Below are 22188 nucleotides of genomic sequence, written 5' to 3' on the forward strand. Positions count from 1 at the left end.
GGTAGAGTATTTTTACACCTTTTCTATAACAGTGACATTTATTGCTACACTGGAAAAAGAACTAAAAAGAAAACCCCAACAAGTCATAATTTTAACAGTGGAAGAACATGGACAGCATGGTTACAGAAAATAATAGTATAAGCATGTTTCTATTTATGATATGAACACTAAACTTTCTAGTAATTTCTAATGTATCAATGTATTACTTTCTCGCAATTCCTAATATTACACTTAAATTGCCAAGCAGTCAAAGAAGAGAGTGCAAAACTGACCTTTTTTCATCTTATTCCAACTGCATTACAGTAAGCTGGCAACGATTCACAAATGAAGAACAAAAGAATGCAAGGAATTGAGAAAGAGCTTTTAAAAAGTCTGAGAAGCTTTTTTTTTTTTTTTTTGTCTATGGAACCATCCAAAGTCAAAGGATGGATCCAAAGTTCTTTTGGTTGAAGAAGAAAGTCATCATGGAAAGAAATCCCTGAGGGGACAATAAAACCTTGAAGAACACGCCAGCTTTTTTTACTCATTAATATAACAAAGGTAACAATTTGCTACATGAAATCAATGAAGACTGTGGAAGGTCATCGAATCAAAATGGCAACCTCAAGAAATGCCAACTAACTACTGACCAAATCCAGCCAGGTTCAAGGATATAAATGCCTATCAAACCTTAATAATTAAGTAATAAATCCCTTTAAATCAATATATTTGGAAGACTAATTCAAAATTATTAAAGAAGCAGATAACATTCAGAATTAAAATATAGAGCACATAATATGTAAACATCAAGCACAAAATATTATTAATTGTTATATACTTCTCATGTATTTGCACTACACTCATATTTCAAATGCAAATATTAATTTGGAGAGAAATACCTACTGTATATGCACACACTGAAACAGTTTGCTCAGCTATACTGCATCAATGGTTATTTGACAAGTTATAGCATCAAAAGCTGCTCATTTACATATTCATCTATTCTGGTTTTTCCTTGAGAATAAATTAATAAAACAACTATTTGACAGATCCATACTAACAGATTCTCCTCTGAACCACAAGGATACTCATAGCTAAGCAAATTCAGTGTATAAAATATACACCAACAAAATGACATCAAAAATGCAAAAATAATTCCTTTCTAAATCCTAGGAATGTGTAATATTTTTTAACGATAACAATTAACACCAGCAATAAAAATTTAGTTGATAGAAAGAATTTCCATTTGCTATTCATATAATAATCAGTGAAAATTCAGTCTCTGAAATACTAACATGCATTATACTGACACACGAGAACAGTTTTCAAGTATAATTCAACACACAAGCACTCTGAAAAAAAAAAGTGTAAAAACAACAATACTACAATACTTTAAAAGTTTCTGACTTATAGTATTTTTTTTTTGGTACTGTATTGTAAGGAGAAAATAGTATTTAGAAAGTTAGGCCAGATATTGCTATTTCATTTAAACAAGCAGCAATGAAGACATTCTTAAAATGGTTTTCATCAAAACCTGCAAAAGTCAATAAAACAGAAGATGAAAAGCAGAAATGAGAAATCAGTACAACATGTATGTGGACTACCAAAAAAATAAAAGAAGCAGAAGGAGAAATAAACCTTAAAAAGAAAATGAAAAAAACAGAACATGACACTGTTTACTAAACAAGCAAAAGGACCTACAGAGTTAAAAATAGTTGGGTGACTGTCAGATTTTGTAAGTCATATCTGAATGATCCTAGATCTCACCTACAAACTGATATAAGGCAAAAGACACAAAATGAGAACTGAAATTGGATTTTCAGTTCTCATCTGATACCAATGTCTTGAGACAACAGATGCTTATTTCGGACTATGCTAAAATTATCCCCTACTTCAAACAGTTTGCACTTAGGCTGCAGAATAAACATTTAATTTCCAAGTTTTATTGTTCCTCACTTCAAACTGATCTTAAGAAAAAAGAATTAACAAAACACAATGCTAATGTAGTTCTCTAAGGGAAAAACTGGGTTTTTTGGTATTTAAAAGGCTTGTCTTACTGCTCATGGTGATTCTTTGAATGGCTGCTCTGCAGTGAGTTGAAAACACCCAGCACATGCACTTTTCACTAAATCTTTCATTTATTTGTTCCTTTTCAAGAAGAATTCTACCTCCTCTGTTTACAAAATTCTTTTTTAAATGACACTGTTTCTGCTACAATGGAGGTTTCCCAATGCTGCAAGATTTGAAAATACTGATTTGCACCATGGGACTGATACAGATCCAGCTCTTGTAAAATGGAATTGCATTGGTGTTTTACTTCAAACAAACACTCCTGATCTTAAGCCTCCAGCCTGTCCAACTTACTGCACACTTCAGCTTGGAGGACGAAACAGTCTGAGCAGGCAAACCAATTACCATTAAGACCAAAGTAAAAGAGAAGATGCACAATTTTGAAATTTCAATTAATAAGAAACACTCAATCCACAGGACCAGCTAGAAATGGTCACTGTTAAAATGCCAGAAAAGATAAATAGCAGAGATCTTTCCCATCAACTGGTTTTCTCTTACTGCACTGTCCTCTGTGCTAATGCAGCCACAGCTGTGAACTACAACTTGGTCTGTGGGAAGATTTTAGGAGGAAAAGTAAGGGCATCTCCATAGCAATTCAAATTTCATCTCAGTCTATTACTCTTAGTTCATCAAAAAAGAAACTTTCAGCTCACCTCAAACCTCACAGAATGATCTAGAGAATTTACATATTTTCCACTGGCCTTGTAAGAGCCATCCTTGAAAAATGAACGTGGACCTGCCTGACTTGGCAGTTTACCTTCTGTATCAGGGTGAGAAGTTTCACTTATTGCTTTGTACTACATTAAAAGTGTACTCTTCCACTCTTCTGTTGCTGCTTTTGTGAATGTCAGAGCTTCTCCATTTTGTTTGCCTTAGTCCTGGCCTAGGCTGCCCTGTGGTCAGAGCTCTCAGCTGCAGTCTGGTCTTTTCTCTGCCAGCCCAAGGTCAATGTAAAGAATAAAAAAGAGCCAAGACCTTTTAAGCAGAGTGGGTAAAAGAGACTGTTAGTTATAGGTGAAATCGTCAACACACAAAACCCTCCCCAGATTAATCCAAGCACTTCTTACACTCCCCACTTTTGAATTATTCAGGAGTAAGTCCTTCTTGCCTTAAAAGAGGAACTTTTTGAGTAAGTACAAACAGAAGTTTATGTAAGACACAGAGGGAAGATGTTGAACTGAAATTCAGCTTACAGAAAAATTACTAACAGGACACAAACAGCTCACAATATTTCTTAAGTAAGAGTTAAAGTTGCTGAGATCAGTAAAAGGTAGCTTGTCACCAGAAATGAGTGAAATAAGACCAGTACAAAACCTTTCTGTTTCTCTTGAAAGAAACTGCAGAGATATTTGGGGTGTTATATTTTGCCCTGATGCTGTGAACAAAATAACTGAAATTAAGTCAGTCCTTGAGTTGTTGGGGTTGGAGTAAGGTATGTACAGCTCTGCCATGTGATAGCAGACAGGCTTACTGCTATTTCATTAGTACATATTTGTAGGAAGGAGATCTCTCTTCCTTACATAGAAATTGCAGAAAAATAGTAAAAAAAATCCTTGTTCTTTGCAATCCTCTTTCACATTTTTTAAAGACTCTTTCTTTTTAATCAGACACAGTAAGAAGTGATTCACGAGCACACTCCTGACTATTCATAAAGTTCTAGTTCCCTAAATGTGATAAGAACAAAAAACATAATAAAGCAACAACAAAAAGTCTTCGGTCATAGTGCAACCCCCTTTCCTGGCAGCACCCACCCCAAAGCTCTTCTCCTAATCTTTTTACAGAGTCACATAACCAGGCCCTGCTCTGGATGGCATTTTCTTGATATTGCTGGTTGTCCTACTTTCTTACCTTTCCTCCCTTTTCTTTATTTTAAAAATCTTTTTACCAGTCAAACAATACTTTATATCATAGTAGCAACAGGAAGCTCAATGTCATTTTGTTCCACCAAAGTCAACAGTTTCATCCACATAACAATGGAAAAACGGGACATATGTGCTAGGTCTTGTGGAGCTCTTTGTCAGGTTGGTTGCTCTCCTAAGGTGGACATAAAAATGTTGCCTACTTAAACCTGAACTCAAGAGAAACAGAAAAATGATCAACAGATTTTTCCTTTTTTTCTAAGCTCTGTCAATCTTGCAAAACAGAAGAGTGCACTGAACACAGAGCTCCTCTCCTTCTTCCTGTGTACAGGAGCAAGTTCTACAGAACTGGGAATTAATCTTTTGTCAGAAGGTGGATGATCTGACCAAAAAGAGGCAGATTTCATACAGGAATACACTTATGGTATGTTCATGTCCTTCTGTGAACATTGACCTCAGAGGGCCTTTAGAGTGTTCAAGATCAACGCTTTGCTGATCTGACATGCAGGTAACCACAAACTTCACTCAAGTTGAAAGATCTTGTGGCAGCTGCTCCTTTTCTGGAAGATTTGGTTTTCCTTTCCTTTCTTTTTAAGCCTAGTTTGCCCCTATGGCTTTGTCTAGCTGTGTTTTAATTAGCTTGCCTCCACCATACCCAGAGGAGGTCGAACTTGAGAAACATCTGTACCCTATTCTTATTTATTTCTGTGTTCCCACAACAGTGCATGCAGCCTCAAATAACCTCCTGTGCCATGCCTACTGTGATGCTCCTCTATCTGGAAACTGGGTGGTTTGATTTGTCTATACATTAAATTGGGTATTTACACTACAAGTTTGTATCCGCTGTCCACCATCATCCCTGTCTAACTTCCAGCATCACTGCTTTCAAAACAAGGTAAGTTCCATTTGGTCTGCTAATCTAGGCAGGGAAAAATAAAAGTAGATTTGAGGCTTGGTACAAACCCAAAAATTGTGATCAAACTATATAGTTAGTAAATTGTTTGTCTAAATCTTTCATGTGTGATGAAAGATTATTATCATAATTCATTAGCAAATTACAGACTTTGTAATGCAGGCAGTCACAAATTTGGCTTTGTATCAATCAGTTGAGACCAGCTGGGTAGAAATTAACACAACTCTGGGATACAAAAAATGAAGTGCTCTTTCATTTTTAATTCACTGGAAACTTTGAAGGAAAGAAATGGAAGCCCTTTCAAAAATGTCAATTTTCCCTGCTTTTTGTAAATCATTCCATTTCACTGTAGAGATACAGAGATACAAATAAACATACATGGGATGTATGTAACTGAATACCACAGAAACTGCTCAATCAAAATAAATTTAATATAAAGGATATGTAAAGAAAAGCAGTGCAGTTTAAAAAAATCCCCTTCTTTCATTATTTCTGAGACAGTCATACACATCAGTGATCACCAGAATTACTAAACAAACACAAAAGCTAATAGCCAAGCTACTCATATGATACAATATTGTCAAAATTCCTGCTCTGAGCTTTCTCAGTCTAACAAATGACCTTGTACAAAAATGCTTGTTTTGATTATGGCTCCTTTTGCCTAAGCTACAGGCTGTGTATAGTGACAGCTGCATTTGGGAGCAACTTAAAACAAATTTATCTTAGTGGCACCTAATCCAGAGACTGGTACAAGCAGCATGGAAAGTCAGTGTCAAAATTAAACAATGAAGGCTTTTCTAGGAACAGATGCTTTTTCCCTGCAGCTGTAAAAACCTTAAAACAATCCTATGCCCCACTGTCTGGTCACGCAACTACCACAAAGCAAGGCATAAATTTTGCCACTTATTGCAAATATTTGCCGAGAGCTGCTATAACCCTTTTTAAAAACAGTAACAGGGATTTCTTGCGGGTGATTATGAGGCCATTTTATCCTTTAAGTGAGTGCAAGGCTCTCCAATTTATGCCCACAATTCCTGGTACAAAAACAAAAGGATAACTTTTCAAGTTCACGTTTTACATAGATATAGGAACATAACTGAAAAACCCTAAGAAACAGGTTTACTACAGAGATGGTGCCTGCAACACTAAGATGTTATGGATGGGACAAACATTATTAATTCACAGTTGGAACAGCAACTGAGTGTTTTCTCTGCATAGTAATTACAAAGCAACATAGTGCAGCACTATCATTGCACTGCTGCTTCAAGATTCTGTTGACCATTTTGGTGTTGTAACTCCACAGCCACTTTAAAAATCCTTATCGCCACAATTATCCAAAAAATTACTTCTTTCTATTTAGTGATTGCAGTGATAAACTTCAAGCTGAAATAGTAACTCTTAGGAAACAACTTCTGTAACTTAATGAATATAAGTAAATCCGCAGTTCCCAATTAAGTGAGCAATTTACAATGTCAAGAATGTAGTTATGCTCCACATGTGAACTGATGGGGATTTTAGATTAGTTTCTGTTGTGTATTTAAAAGTGATAGCACCAACATGATTTACATAAGTAAAATATTTTCAAGTATTTTCTCACCAAGCAAGCACTCTAAATTGTGAAGTGTTTCCTTTCTTACCCAAGTTAAAAAAAAAAAAAAAAACCACCAACTTTTCCAGAACAACAGTTCATTAGCACCTCACTATTTATAAGTATAATTGGGTTGTTTGATGAGAAAACATGAGAGAACACTGTGCCTACTATAATTTGCACAAATACAAATTTCATTGTTTGAAAACAAATCAGCAATTCAATGAATGTGGTTTTTTTAATATAAGTGTATATCATGCAATAATAGAAGTGATCATATTATACTTAACACAGGATAGAAAGGTTAAACCATGTTCTAAACCACTTTAATTTACAAGCTGTAAATTAATTTTTTTTAATTGCAAAAAAATGCTAACTTGAATTTTTCATTTGTTATTCAAGTAAATATAATTCACACAGATAACAGCACTGTGCTATTTAGCTACAGAGTGCTGCTTCCCCACTCTAAACAGCACAGGAGCTGGGGACATAGCTGTTTAATATGTTCATAAAGCTGCTTAGGTTTTCTTGTCATTTCATGCTAACACCTTTTTAATAGCTAGCATTAGGATAGAAGCCTTGCATAAAAATCCTCCACCCCGAAAGTAAAACACAGCAAATATTCAAAATCAGAATAGCAAGCGATGGTTTTAATTGCAGTTTTTTAAAAATTCAGGGTTTTAAATTAGGTCTTGATCCCCAAAATCCTTAGCATCCTTAAATTACATGAGCAAAGCCATTCAATTCAACATGATTACTTCTAAAATAAGGACAACTCACATGACTGAGCATTTACAGAGCCAAACCCATAACAAAAATTATAACAATGACTCCTCATTATTTTCAAATTCAAATAAATTGATCCTTATCCTTTGAGAGTCTCTCTCCAAGCCAACTTACACTTACGGATGGAGGGGAACAGACACAGAGAAGGAGAGAAAGGAAGAAGAGATATAAACACACACACACTAAACTGAGTGCTGACAAACCGAACGTTAACAGATGTGTGACTTTTAATTAGTTATAATAATCTGTGCTATTGGAACCTGCCTCACCTTCCCCTGCAAATCAAACAGCTTCCTTTGGAGTTTGAAACTCTCTGGGTGCTTCTAAATTTATGCAAGGAAAAAAACCTTGCTTTCAGCAAATTTTAGATAAACTACAGTGATAACTTTATGAAAGGAAAATATTAAATTATAATTATCCTAAACAGACACAGTCTTGTGAAACTAACCCTACATTCATATGAAAATACAAAGCATTGACTATAATGAATTTGATTCATCCTTGGACACAAAGCTTTACCACAGTAAACTCAGTCAACTGTTGCTCTTGCTTTTATATTCATAGTACTTAAATAGCGCACTTTAAAACAAAAAAAACTCCAATTGGCTTTTCATACATCCACCCTCCCCAAAAATAACGCACTTGAAAAACCCAAATGATATGAAAAGGCTTCAAGGCCTCTTTTCTCCTTTTCACAGCGCTTTTTTTTTTATTTCTGTTTGCAGTAATCTGCCTTTCACTTTCTCATTGCTACAGAACAAACGAGGAGGCTCAGCACTTTGAAAAGGGGGCTCAATGTGTAATGGGTCCACTAGAATTAATTTAGTTGCACCAAATCCATTGAGCAGTGAGGTTTTTTTCTCTTCTCAAATCATTTTGAGTCGGATGCAGCCCCCAGCCTTTGTAATTCTAGTAAAGCACTTAAAGTGCACAGTAGGTGTTCATCAGGACCATCTGGTCAAAAGCAAAACAAGCTGCTGATTTTGCCTTTGAATAGAATGAAGCAAGTGTGAATTAGTCTCTTCAATTAGCACTATTACAACCTGTCAAGTGCATATTGTAAAACAGGATTATTACAGTATTGGTCACCAGTGCAATTATTTACTCTCTGCCTTTTCTTGCATATAAAAATCTCCATGTTTACTAGTTTTTAATAACTGAAGATCGTTTCTTTAATGATATGCACGTCCAAACCCACCAAAATCAAGTTACAGGTTATGAAACATATTCTGCCAGGAATATATTAAGTTTCATAATTAAGTGAGAAGTAGTGCCCTTTCTTTATCTCTTATTGCTGTTTCTGTTGCAGAAAAAGAAAAGTAGTTATATACCTTTTTCAATGGGATATCTTTGAAACAGATCTCTTCAGTCAGGTATTAAGATATTTTAAGTGCCTAATAAAGTCATCGCTGTTGAACAGGTACCTAAAAGGTATTTTCTCTTTATTTCCCAAGGAACTTCCTTTTCATATAATTCTCCACACATCACCACTTACAAAAAGTTTACCAAGGATTTCTTTCAGTGAATACATTTTACTTTAGGAATGTGTGGTTTTCTATAATACAAAGGCAAAAAACTAAATCAAGAAGTTGATTTAGCTTTTTAAAAATAGATTTTTCCCTCCTTGCTGAAAAAGTAAAAGCCTGGCTTGCTGGCACATCCTCATTCACCACTGTAGAACACTGAAGCTATCACAGTGATGTTTAAATTATGTATACTGCTGTTACGCCTTGCTATAAATTGAATAGAATTTTAACATGACAGATTTCTTTAAAAAGGAAACAAAATGTTCAAATTTCATAAAAACATGTGGCTCTTGAGTACAATGAGTATAGCAATGTATTTTAATAGCTTCACTGATACTAAGACTATTTGAACAATAGAACGTTTGTGCACCTCCTATTAAATACCAAAAAGTGCTAGTTACTGATTTTTATTACAATAATAGTTTTCAACAATTTTAAAACAAGTACAAAATGTCAAAATATAAAACAACTGTTTCTGAAACTATTAATATATGTCCCATATTCTGGCAAATGTATTTTATTGTAATTATTTAGCTACAGAAAAAAAAAAATATTATTTATATATGTGTTTCATGTCTCCATATCAGTGTCTGACGTTTACTCTGAATGATCTCACTCACCAACAACTGGCTTGAAAATATTTTGTTCAGACACCAAAAAACAGATCTGAAAAAGGTACAAGACCTTCAGCCAGATTATTTTTCTGTCTGCTGCAGGTAATTCATCTGCTTACCTATATTATAGATTACATTTATTTAGGCCTTTTAAATGAGGCTTCTGCCTGCCTGTTCGTAATGGTGATTTTGCATTTTGTTTAACATTCATCCACTTATGAAAAAAGTTTAAAGAAATCCATCACAAAGGACTTGATTAGGGTCTGTCAACACAGAATTTACAGTTTATCTCAGCCCAGGCAGTTGTGAGCACAAATAGTTCCTCCTCCTGCCTGGAGGGCTATTGGATACATTGCTTTCCATATTCCACCTTAGCCAGTGAGTCTGTAGGGAACAGAGAACAAATATATTACCTAGCACAGGTGACAGGCATGCTGAGCAGGCAGCCTCTGCTTAAGTGATTGGCTAAAGTAACGGAATAAAGAGCAGAGGCAGCTATGCAGAGGCAGCCAGTATTTAAAGACCCATCTTCTCTGCATTGTTTACACAGATTTTATGTTTTACCAAGAATTCTAGTGCCCAGTACATGCTCTACATAGTATTCTCAACAGGAATTTCCAGCAGTTACAAAATAAGATCACCAAACTGTGAGAGGGACTGAGGGTTCTGCATATTTAACTCATCCATCCTTTAGCAGCCACAGCTTGTGTACACTGGATATTTTTGTAATCCTCCACACAGGAATCACAAAAAGGCTTCAAAGTCTGTATCAAAAGACTAAAATAGACAAATGCAAAGTCTTTGTTTTTAATGGAGCAATCCCATTTGTTAAAAATGTTTGATTTTTTTTTTAATGTCACTGACTAAAACAAAAAGTGTAGAGCACATTATTGTGACAAGAACTCAAGTCCATTAAGTTTTTCACAAATTAGTTTGTCTGCTGCAGGATCAGAACACAAACTTGCTTTTAACACACATTTAAATATTCCCCCCTCTGAAAAAGGCTTTCCTTCATTTCTGTCAAATAATGTAACAACTTGCAAAAATGAAAAGTAGTAGAAATGTTCATTTCTAAATCAGAACAAGGTGGTAAGAATAGATAGAAATTATCTTGAATGTGGCAATGCCTTGTAATAATTTAGCACAGAGCTCCTCAAACCTAAAGTTAAAAAAAATATCTCCAACTGCAGACAGCCTCTATAAATTACCTTAGCAGAATAAGGTCAGGTCTTCAGACAGAAATCTCCTTTTAGTCTTGTATTAGGAGTTCAATTTGTCAAATTGTCATTATTTAACCATCTAATACACTGGAAATGTATTCATTTACAGTCTCCAAACTGGCACGAAACCTACCAATTTCCAATTTAAAATGCAGATCATGGAAAAAAGTAACCATGATATTTCCCAGAACAGTATCTGCCCAGAATTAATTTAATACTGCAATTTTATAAGAACAAACAGATGTCAGAAACCTGTGACACAGATTAATTTGCAATTTAGACCATCGTGTTATTATTAACTTTCCAAGTTAACTACTCCCCTGCCCAACTCAAAAAAAAAAAAATTTAAATCGAATATACAGAATTTTTGACAAGTTCTATTTAATTTTTTATTTCATTTCCAAAGAGTCTGTATAAGTTCACGATCCCAAAACAATATAACTGAATGTAACTTACATTTTCTAAGATGAGAAATCAGATCTTAATATGTAAAGAGTTGGATATTTTGATAAAGAAAGTTAAAAAAAAAAAAACAAAAACAAAAAGGCATTTTCAAGTACCATCCAAAGTCCAACTATTAAAATAATATGCAAGAAAATGTGGAAGCAGACACGAGCATTACGGCATCCGGCTTCTCTCAGATAATTTTTTGTCACATGGTTTCCCCATAAACACCACGATTTCTTCGAAAAAACAATTCATCCAAATATCATTTACTATTAAGCACGTATTCTAAACAATAAAAACCCAGAGAACTGCTGCAGCAGTAGTTTAGGAAAGCACAGTTGTGAGCTCACTTGATTTTGCATTTAATCCATTGCAAAATGATTCTGCCTTCTGAAAGGGTGGTGGGGTTGAGGTTTTGGTGTGAGTTTGGGGGTTTTTTGAGACCCTTGGAAAAAATACCTATTCCTTAAAATTCGCAGTACTAATAACAACAACACACTGAACCAGTAGCCCTTGAGAGACAGTTGCACCCAACTGTGGCAAGAAGTAGAACATTTCTAGAATCTTAAATATTTCTTTTAATAATTGATGTAGTCATTTTGAATCTTTCTGCATAGGATATGGCGTGTGAGTAGATTGCATTAACACTGCTTAAACATTTCAACTTGTCAGTATGGCCAAGTCGATTTCTGAAATATTTGCAGTATTTTCCCATCGAAACAGTAATAAAGGTAGAATAAATATATGCCACTGCTTTATAATCACTGAACATTAATGAATATTTTATGTCTTTTTAAATCTCCCTGTTTAATTTAAAAGGGTGAAATTAAGTCTCCTTCCTGCAATATGCCAATTATCTGTAAATCAAACAATAACTTGGCCATTATAGTCCTTTTTGTTAATATACCAGAAGCTAATTTGAAAACACTGAGCAGCATTTTTAGGTAATAATTGAATAGTCCTTCCTGCCCTCTTGTGGTTGGCAACTGCATCACTGAGCTTCTCCACCATTACAAAAATACACCAGGAGGAAAGTAAACTATTAATTTGTTAAAGTGCGAACAAGAGAGTGAAGAGAAAAAAAAAAAATCTAACAGTCCCTGGAGAGGATAGAGACAAAGGAGATGAGGAAAGATAACCACCGATTCCTCCAAACCACAAGGACTGCCTAGGTTTGTTACAATGATCACTCTATGCTAAAAGAAAAAAAAAATTAAATTAAGAAGCCATTAGGGAGTTAACATTCAAAACAGTGCTTGTTTTCTATAATTAGACAAATGTTCGCCAACCCTTTTACCTCAGCCAAATCCCCAGGGATTTCCAGGAGACTTTGCACAGACAGACACGTTCACCTGTTCAGCATCAGCTGCACAAGGGCCGCAGAGCTCTTTTCATTTTAGCCCCTGAATTGGTCTTCACAGTTTTATACACTCGATTGGGTGTGATACTTAGATAGAGGAAAGGCAAAGAAAGGTTTTCTGCTCATGCTGGTTACGGGGTGGTAGGGTTTTTATTTCAGTTGTTTAAGGGGAAAATCGTAATTAACTTTTAAATTACATTGACTTCATATGGTAACGTGTTGGCTGTAACCTGCTATTACCAACAAACAAGAAAACTTCAGTGCATGGAAAGGCAGCCTAGATCACCCTGTCACAGCTTTCTGCTTCCTTCAAGCCAGGTAAGACCCAACAGCAAGGAAGTAAATGACATAGCACTGATAAAAACCAAAAAGACATATATTATGTACGTGTTTTCTTTTAGATTTTCACCATTTTAAAATTAAAACCACATATTTGGATGACTTCTTTCCATAAACATTCAAATTCTTTATAATTGTAGACAGTCAAAGCTCAGCCCCTCAAAAGTCAAACTGGTTCAAGTATGTTTGTTTATTTGTATCACCACAAAAAGCAACACAGAACTTACTATAGTAGATCTAAAAATAAGAAGTAGAAAACAGGCTTTCACACAGGGAAAAAATCAGAATTTAGCTCCTAAGAATAACAGGATCCACAATCAAAACAGTTAGTGATCATTTTTCATGGCTGTATGAGATACTACTCCCATAGCTAATATTACAGAACTTGAATTAATTCTGTCTACTATGTCAGCATGTGACACGGGAAACTTCAATAAAATCTTTTCAACCCTAAAAGACTGAGAGAAGTGTCAGACCAATAATAGCAAACATACATTTAATTTGAAAAGCAAACATTTAATCTTAATATTTTGTAATGTGAATTCTGAAGATTCACATTTCTAGGTTGTTTGTCAAGTTTCCAGAAAGCAGTTATATGGAAAATAACATCCACAACACCTGGCATTCGATATACCATGGAGCACTAGACAACAACCTTTGGGCTTGGAAAGGAGTTTTAAAAATATGCAAGAGACTGCTTGTTCTGAATTCAGAGAGTCCAGAGTCACATCAGAGATATTTGTTCCTTCAGGACTTAATTCTGCCGAAGTTCTCTCCAATATCACCCCTTGCTGGCCATTCCACAGAACGGCAGCAACATCCATTATACACAAAACCATTTGGCTACCAGGCCGGTAAGAATTACAGCACTCCAAGAGCAACCAGCCATGGTTGAGGTGCCTACAAAATGGAGATGGAGCCAGTTAAAAGAAGGAAAGACAGAGGGAGTTTCAAGGGGCTTCAAGTAAAATGCAATTTGAATAACTCCATAAATGCTGTTTGTGTATTTTGCTACTACAATACAAAAAGAAACATCCTTTCTGTATAATTTCATAGAACACCTTTTTCTGACTGAACTCTTTAATCAAATTACAGCAAATCTTGATGACCCAGTTGATTAAAAAAAAAGACTAATAAAATACAGGAATATCCATCAAGACTATGCAAACCCCCTTTAACAGAGCTGGCATTAGCTATAAAGAGCTACATTTATTCTTCAGCTGTGAAACAGCACTCACCTCCTGAATGGTACTGCTTCCTGAGAAGTTGAGGTTGTACTCCCGCTGGACTTCTCGATGGGTGACAATCAGCATGAAGTTTTGATTTAATGACTCCTGCAGGGCCCTGAAATGGTTGAAAGAAAAACAGGAAAATCAGGGATAAGCATGTTATAGCTTGTTTTACAGTTAGATGCAAAAACCCCAGGGTACCCTAAACTCTACATGGACAAGTCCAGGCACAACATTATCATCTCTCTTTTCACTCCTAAATGCAAGGAAGCATGCTGAGAATGACCAAAGGCCATTCCTGAACTCCTTCCTTAATAAGGTGACTGCAGCCTTTAAAGCTCTTCTAATGTTAAGTATTTTCAAAATGGAGAGAGTCCCATTATCTTCACAAACATCGGGTGTATTTAGCACTCCTAATGCCATTAATAACAGGCTTGTCAGCATATTGATGACCAGACCAAATATCAAGCTATGATGCACATTAAGAACTGATGGCAAGTAGAACAAGGCAGAGCATGCTCTTGCTTCTCTAGGGTTACCTGAGGCAGAAACCAAATGGAAATTCTCCTGCTTAGTTTCATTCAAAGCACATAAACCCAGCTAATTAGAACTGGAAAAGTAACCACAGCAAAATTTCTCATGTGGGTATTGAGCATTTAGAAAAGTCAGTCCTGCTCACATCATTTTAAATGTACATTACAGAGGTTTTAATCATCAGAAATAAAAAAATTAAAAAATCTTAAGATACAGTTTAAACAGGCCAACTATATCTTCATGTTGTTACAAACTTGGGGGTTTTTTTCTGATTTTTCAGGTAGCAAAACATCTGGACGTTAAAAAGGCATCCTGTTTGCTTAATTAGGTACAAAATCATGCAGCTGTCTACTTTTCAAAGTAGAAGGCAGGACTTCTGTTATAGACATGGCAATTATGGCTGTGTGCAATCTTACACATGCTACAAAACTGCAGCACCGTTGTACCATAGCTTGGGTTTCTAAACAATATTTACACAGACTTGACTTGTTCAGTGGCATATGAAATTTAATTGGGCCCATTCAATTCTTTTCTTTCTTATCACATACACTTAGAAGAATGACAGACTGTGGTTTTTTCCTTCACCTCTTCACTATTCCATGACACTTTCAACATGCCATTCCTCTTAGCAGTACAGGACAAATTCTAAATGCAGATCAGCACAGCTGTATATTATGATACAAGAAGACAAGAAAGATTCCTAAATCATTTGAGAACTGATTTGTTAGTTTTAACTCCTACTGGAATTACTGATCTGCTGCTTTGCTGCTCAGATGGGAAGGAACTTGTAATACTCACTGGATGCTTTTAGCAAGAGATGTACCATTTGGTTGAACATCTCTGGGAAATTTACCTTACAAAAATATCTTTGCTCAGCAACTTAATTTGGTTCCTGTGACATCTCAGTAATCACATACTATGAAACAAAATCATGAAGCACTATTTCTTGTCTTTTATGGTTTTGCAATATGGAAAATAATTACAACTCATTGTCAATGTTAAGTATGACCATGTGCATGAGAGACACGACAAATGTAACCAGAGTCATCTATGGGGAACATGCAGTTTTCTGCACTTTCACAGAATTTTCTACAGAAGGCCTAAAATTTTTTTAAATACTTAACAGTCCTTCAAAAGAGGGGAAAAAAATAAAAAGAAGAGTTCTGAAAAGTTGTATGCCTATTTTCAAAGGTAATTCTAATTTGATTGTTAATAAGTTTCGCATCACCACAACCATATTTTCTATTGGCAAATGTTCAGTAGCAACTAAAATATCCTGCTGTGCTTTTTCAGATTCTGATTTTTTATTTGTTTTCAGCAAATATTGGAGGCAAATGACATATTTAATTGCTCTGAAAACATTAATTACAGCATATGTGAATGGCTCTGGATTCCATACAGACTCACACAAGGTTCTGTTATAGCTAATTTTGACTCTGTCTGAAAATCTGTAGAGGCTAACTGATAACATGACTCATGTTTTCATTCTGTAATTGATGTAAACATAGAAGGAAACAGGCCAGTCTGATCAAACCCTCAGTATCTCCAGTTATGCATGATATCCACACTTCAGTACAACTCAAAATACAGCTTGTTAATAAAAAGCATCCGCTCGTAGGAAAAGTTTTCCACTTGTGAGAGCAGGAAGTATTTTGGAAAGGAAAAAATACTCTTCAAACAAATTTAAATTAAGTGCCTAAAAATGAAAAGCTTTAATTTTTGAAGTAACTAACAATTTTGACACCTCTACTTTTGGGATTTCTAAGCAACACAAGCTGAACGTTGTTAACAAGCAAATTCTCAGCACATATTCATCGACAAACAGAGTGAAAAAAGAGGCTGAAAATTAAGGTGGCTAAAAAAAAATACCCTGAAAAAAACTGAGGAAAAACTGGGTTTGAAAGTGTGAGCAAATATAGTGCATGGTTAATTGTTCACTTTTTCTTCAGAAAAATAACATAATGAGGAACATTACTTCTGCTTACACAGGAATGCACTGGTCAACTGCTCCAGTCTTTGGAGCTGCTACATCAAAATCTCACATGGTCTGACAGCTGTAGGACGTGGACAGTGCCCACTAGAAAGTCAAAGGGAGGAGGAATTGATGGCACAACTGATGGGTCACTGATGCCAGCATTGGTACCCACCCTCCTGTGTGGGATGGGCGTGATGTGAACACACAGTCAAAGATGTCTGTCCCTCCCATTATCACTTCTTTCAGCAAAGGGGGATGCAGATTACCCCAGATTACCCGTACCAAAATATATCTCACCCAAAAATTGTATTTCAGCCATTAAGGCAATGAAAAATTTTACAAGATAAATGTATTTAAAGGAAACTTCTCAGTGACAGTAAGCTGAAGCTTACTTTTATTTCCTTTTAGGTCCACTTAAGTATATTGAAAAGACTGACTTCGATTACCATGCACATCTCTCAAATTTTGGCTTCATTGTTTGCAGCTATTTAATTTTCCCACAAATGGTATAGTTGGCTACAATCTTCCAAATAAAATAGCTGCATTAAAAGGGAAAAACATCCAGGTCAAACTATGTCCCATTAAAGTCAAGACATATTTCCTTGCTTTTTTTTTCCTTCTTTTTCTTTGTTGCCACCAGTGTTAAGAGAATTCAATTAATCTGAGAATTAATTAGTGGGAAAACAAAACTAAATTCTAGAAAGAGGACTAAAGTAGGCCACTCTTACTAGAACCATTCTTCCCCTACTGCAAACCCCAGCTTTCAAAAGCATTTGCTGATAGCTGATATACTGCCATTACAACTTTTTTACCTCAGCTGAATGATTCTGCACTCGTTATGCTGCACAGGAGGCAAGGGAACCTATATTTTTGGGCACCAATGCTCCATTTGCCTACACCCAAAAAAGGAGTCCAAGAACAGACAAAAGAAAATAGACCAGAGCACAGTGATTGCTCTGACCAGTTCTAGCAAGAGACCTAGACATATAAAACAATTGATTCTATCTGCTGTTAAGTGATTGCATTAATGCTTTGATTTTTTTATACCATACTTTACTTTTTAATAGCATTTTTCTTTGAAATTTTAGTAATATTTTAAAATTTGATACCAAAAGTAAATCCTTAATCAATGATATGTAAATGCTCCTTTTCATTCCACTTTTTATGAAATACATTCAGTATTTCCCACTAGCCAATATCTTTCTCAGTCACACAGAAATTTCCCCCAAAATCTCTGATTTTTATATAAACAGGTATGACACAAGGTAATTAATATTTCCATTTTAAACTTACAGATTTATATAAGCTCATGTCAACAGAAGTCCAAATTTACTGTAATTACAGATTATTTACATTAAAACAAAATAAGAAATCAGTATGTAAATGTAATGTTTGTTGTAGCTAATGCAGCAGGAGGTGGCAGATTAGGTTCAAACAGCAATCAGTTAGCAAATCTGGCTAACATGTAAATGAGCAGAAGCCCTTTTGTTTACATTCTATTGCATTTTAAACTTCAGGATTTTTAAACTGTCTCATGAACAGATGTGAAAATAAAACATTAATCTTACCATTCTTATGGAAGCTTTCAAAGTAACTAAAGCAAGACACTGCTCCTGTCCAGCTAAACAGACAGGACTAATAATTGGAGTTGCAGGTTACATCGTTCTTAATTAACACTCCGCTACAGTTGATAACGTACAACAAGACACCACATCACCACCACCACTGCTCTGCAATGATCTAAAGCAGAGGCATTCAGCAATATATGGACCTACTGCTTGAAAAATGGGGACTGTGGGGTTTTTTCTTATCTACACAGATGATTACACTTGTTAAGCAAGTAACAATCACTTAGCAAAATAGCATTATTTCTAATAATCTCCATGGTATGCACCTGGGGTTTTAATGCCTTTCAACTTTCCAATGATTCATATAATAAATTAAGTTTCAGCTATTTAGCAAAAACATTACAAATATAAAATACATTATATCCATTAAAATGACAACAGCAACAAAAAATGATAAAAAGCATCTCCCAGAACATACAGGATAGAAAGGAGAGATGATCCAGGTGACCCAGCTCCATGGCCAGACTCCCGTGCCCACACTTCTGATGCTTCCCTCTTGCATTCTCCTAAACCTATTTCCTGAAGTGGGTATTGTCAGCCTTCAAGAAGCATCCAAGGCAACAAAGGGAAGGAATTGCACACTGAGGAAGTGATTAATGTAATCTGACAAAGCTGGTGCAAGGGATCTCCCCACATGGACATTTAATGATGGACATTCTTTGGCATCTTTCCTTTTAAGATTGCTTTCCAAGGGAAATCATGTTTTTCTCCACCCACCTGGTAACTTTAGCTCCCATCTGATAACTTTTGAACATAGTCACTGGTTTTAAGGAGGGCTCATAGTGCTAGAAAGGTCTCAAAGATCAGGTACAAATCAACAGACAGGAGGAGGAAGGAGACCCAAATTACCACCCACCTCAGTAAAAGGCTGCATTTAAAGTGCAGCATTTTAAACTCATCCAGGTGACCTCTGGCCAGTGATCTCAGAAGTACCCACAGGACATGATTTCTCCTTTGCTTTAATACTACCTGACTGCCAGCTGGAGAACAGACACAGGGCAGGCTGATTCTCTACACAAAGGAAAAAGTATTATGCAGGTGCTACAAAATACTCAAGAAGAACTGGAAGCAGCATCAGAGGTAGGTGAGATGATGGGAAGCAGGGAAGGAAAAGGTTAATTTACTGCAGCTGCTGGGATGAGGCAGGAATTCACTAGAAATCAGATTTCATTAGGTCTCACAGAACACATGGTTATTGTTCTGGATATTATGCACGGATAAGTATGGCTTTGACAGCTGAAATTGTGGAAGCAGGGTAGAACTGTACAGGTGGTATTTGACATTTAAATTTCATCTTTACACCTCAATTTACTAGTATGTGGTAGTAATTCACTGGGTTTCTATTACCTATAAAAGCTTTAGGTAGGCCACTGATGAACAAAGATACCCTAGGAGAGTTTTGTTTGTTTAAACTGCAGGATCACTTTGCCATTACATTTAGATGCTGATTTTAAGTCAGTTCTGGGTTAAGCCCATTCAGTCTGTCACAATAAACTTCAAGGTCTTCATTCCAATATGTTGGAAAAGGATGTTTCAGATGCTGTTCTGCCTCACTATAAAGAACAGGCACAAATTGGAGCTTATAGAGCTGAGGCCAGACTGTTCCTTTTAAGAAGGCCATATAGATAAAATATCACATACTGGAATCTCAGGCTTTTCAAATATCACTTTCTGGAGATATTCAAATCACGACTATTTATCTCTAGTTCAAAACAGAAGGCATTTGAAAAAAACAACAGATGAACTCACAGAGCAAGAGGCAAAGTTCCTTAACATCCATTAATAGTAGAAGTGAGCATGATGCTTTCAAAAATTGTGGGTAACAAACTAATCTGAATAATAACTGACCTAACAGTAGGCAGTAAACAGTGTAACTGGGTTTGGTACATTGCTTCAATTAGATGTGTTTTGATCTGCATTGATGCTTTAATTGGAGGCAAGCCTCCCCTTTCATCTAGAATTTATGACTTCAGGGAGATGATCTAGCCTTCAAATTATCCGTGTTTAAATAGCCCCTAATTAGTCATCGTTTGCTGTCCCAAAGCTACCAACTTTTATCTTAAAAATATCCAGAACTAATCTCCACTATGAAACAAATATAAACTATAAAAGGTAACACTACTTTGATTTTTCTATCAAGTGAAGTTCTTTAAAACTATTAATCCAATAAAAAAGGCTAAGAACTGTTTTTAAACAGTTTGTTGTTATATACTTTACTGCAGTTGCAATAAACAACTCTCTTCAGACTCCAGTTTTCTCTCTAGAATTATAACCTTCAAACTACAACATACAGCAATACCTGGCTAGAAAATTTTGAAATTTGAAATGGAAACAATTAGCAGCTGTAGTGTCTTTTCACTGTTCTCCAAATAGCTGCTAAACTACAATAGCTTATTGTTTTCACACACAAATACAGCTCCTGTTTGCACATACAGTTCATGTACACCACCCTCTGTTCCAGTGCCACTATTCCCTCTCTTAATGCTCCTTTTCTTTACCATTATTATTTTTATAATTCGTATCAGCATTCTTATTTCCTCCACAGACTACATGTTAATGTGTACAAGTACCTTTTAATAATATACAAAGTAGTTTCAGTCATTAGGAAGGCAGTTATTGATTTCTATTGACTCTCAAAGAATTCCTCTCACTAGTAATACAGCTGCACTCGTAGCATATTCTATCACCCAGAAGGGCAGGAAGCCAACTCCCTCTTCAGACTACCTGAAATCCATGCATTTTGTCCAATTCCAAACGCATCCCTTCCCTCCCTGTGCTGGCTGGTCCAGAGCAGCTCCTTTCCCAGGCTCAATTCCTGCGCACCCTCTAGCGGCTACCGAGTAAAATTCCCATTTTCCTGGGGAAGAGCACATACAGGGCTGCCTTCGGGAAAGGGAATGGCAAGGAAGAAAACAAACCGAAGTAATTGCTAATTACTTCATAAGAGCATTTTCCATAAAACATCATTTCCTTGTCAAACATTTGCAATATCCCCTTACAACAGAAAGAGACCTGGGAGAGCTGGTCGACAGAGGCTGAACACGAGCCAGCTGTGCCCAGGTGGCCAGGAAGGCCAGTGGCACCTGCATTGTATCAGGAATAGTGTGGCAGCAGGACCAGGGCAGTGATTGTCCCCCTGTACTCAGCACTGGTGAGGCCACACCTCGAGTGCTGTGTCCAGTGTTGGGCCCCTCAGCTCTGGAAGGACACTGAGGGGCTGGAGCGTGTCCAGAGAAGGGCAACGGGGCTGGGGAAGCGTCTGGAGGGAAAATCCTGGGAGCGGTGGTTGAGGGAGCTGGAGGTGTTTAGCCTGGAGAAACCCTTTAGCTCAGGGGGGACCTTCTCACTCTCAAAACTCCCTGAAAGGAGGTTGGAGCCAGCTGGGGGTCAGTCTCCACTGCCATGTCCCAAGTGGAAGGATGAGAGGAAATGGCCTTAAATTCCACCACAGCAAGTTCAGATTAGGTGTTAGAAAAACACTTTTACCTGAAAGAGTGGTTAAGCATTGGATTAAGTTGCCCAGGGATGTGGTGGAGTCTGGAATTGTCCAAGAGATATCTGGATGTGGCACTTGGGGATATATTTCAGGGGTGATTATGGTGGGTTGAACTAGATAATCTTGAAGGTCTCTTCAAGTTTTGATGATTCTGTGACACATGAACACTCACTGCTTACTTCTTGAGTGTTCAAATCAGTAATAAAAGATATCCTGCTCAACTAAAGGAAATTAATTGTTCAGGCTATCTACATATATTTTTAAAGTACAAGATAAAATAATGTAACAAACATTTCAGAAAGAAAATTCTGACCTGCTGGGAATGATTTACACAATACATTAAATGAACCAACATAATGCAGCAACTTATGCAAGGCCAGCTCTTATTTCCACAGAGAATAACCTTCTGTTAAATTAAAGTCATCACAGCTGGGACATGTAAAATTCCATATGTACCTAAGAGGTTCATGTACCCCACCAAAGTTTTAAAAACTCCAACAAGCTTCTTTTCAACGAGATGCTGAGTTAGTTCATCCCAACAGTCACTAGTGCAGTGAAAACACTTTGTATTTACTGACTGCAGATTCCTGCAAATACACATGGGGCTTCATAAAAATCACAAAAA

At 36.3% G+C, this 22188-nt stretch overlaps 1 protein-coding gene across 1 annotated transcript in view; it reads right to left on the bottom strand.

Moving 5' to 3' along the window:
* FAF1 (Fas associated factor 1) overlaps positions 1 to 22188 on the bottom strand; it is a 151209-nt gene that overhangs the window by 89062 nt on the left and 39959 nt on the right. The window contains exon 7 of the mRNA XM_048312320.1: positions 13940 to 14045. Within this exon, the coding sequence (XP_048168277.1) occupies positions 13940 to 14045 (106 nt within the window). The remainder of the gene's footprint in view (positions 1 to 13939; positions 14046 to 22188) is intronic.

This window comes from Corvus hawaiiensis, chromosome 9 (assembly GCF_020740725.1).
Source record: "Corvus hawaiiensis isolate bCorHaw1 chromosome 9, bCorHaw1.pri.cur, whole genome shotgun sequence".
Lineage (NCBI taxonomy): Eukaryota > Metazoa > Chordata > Aves > Passeriformes > Corvidae > Corvus > Corvus hawaiiensis.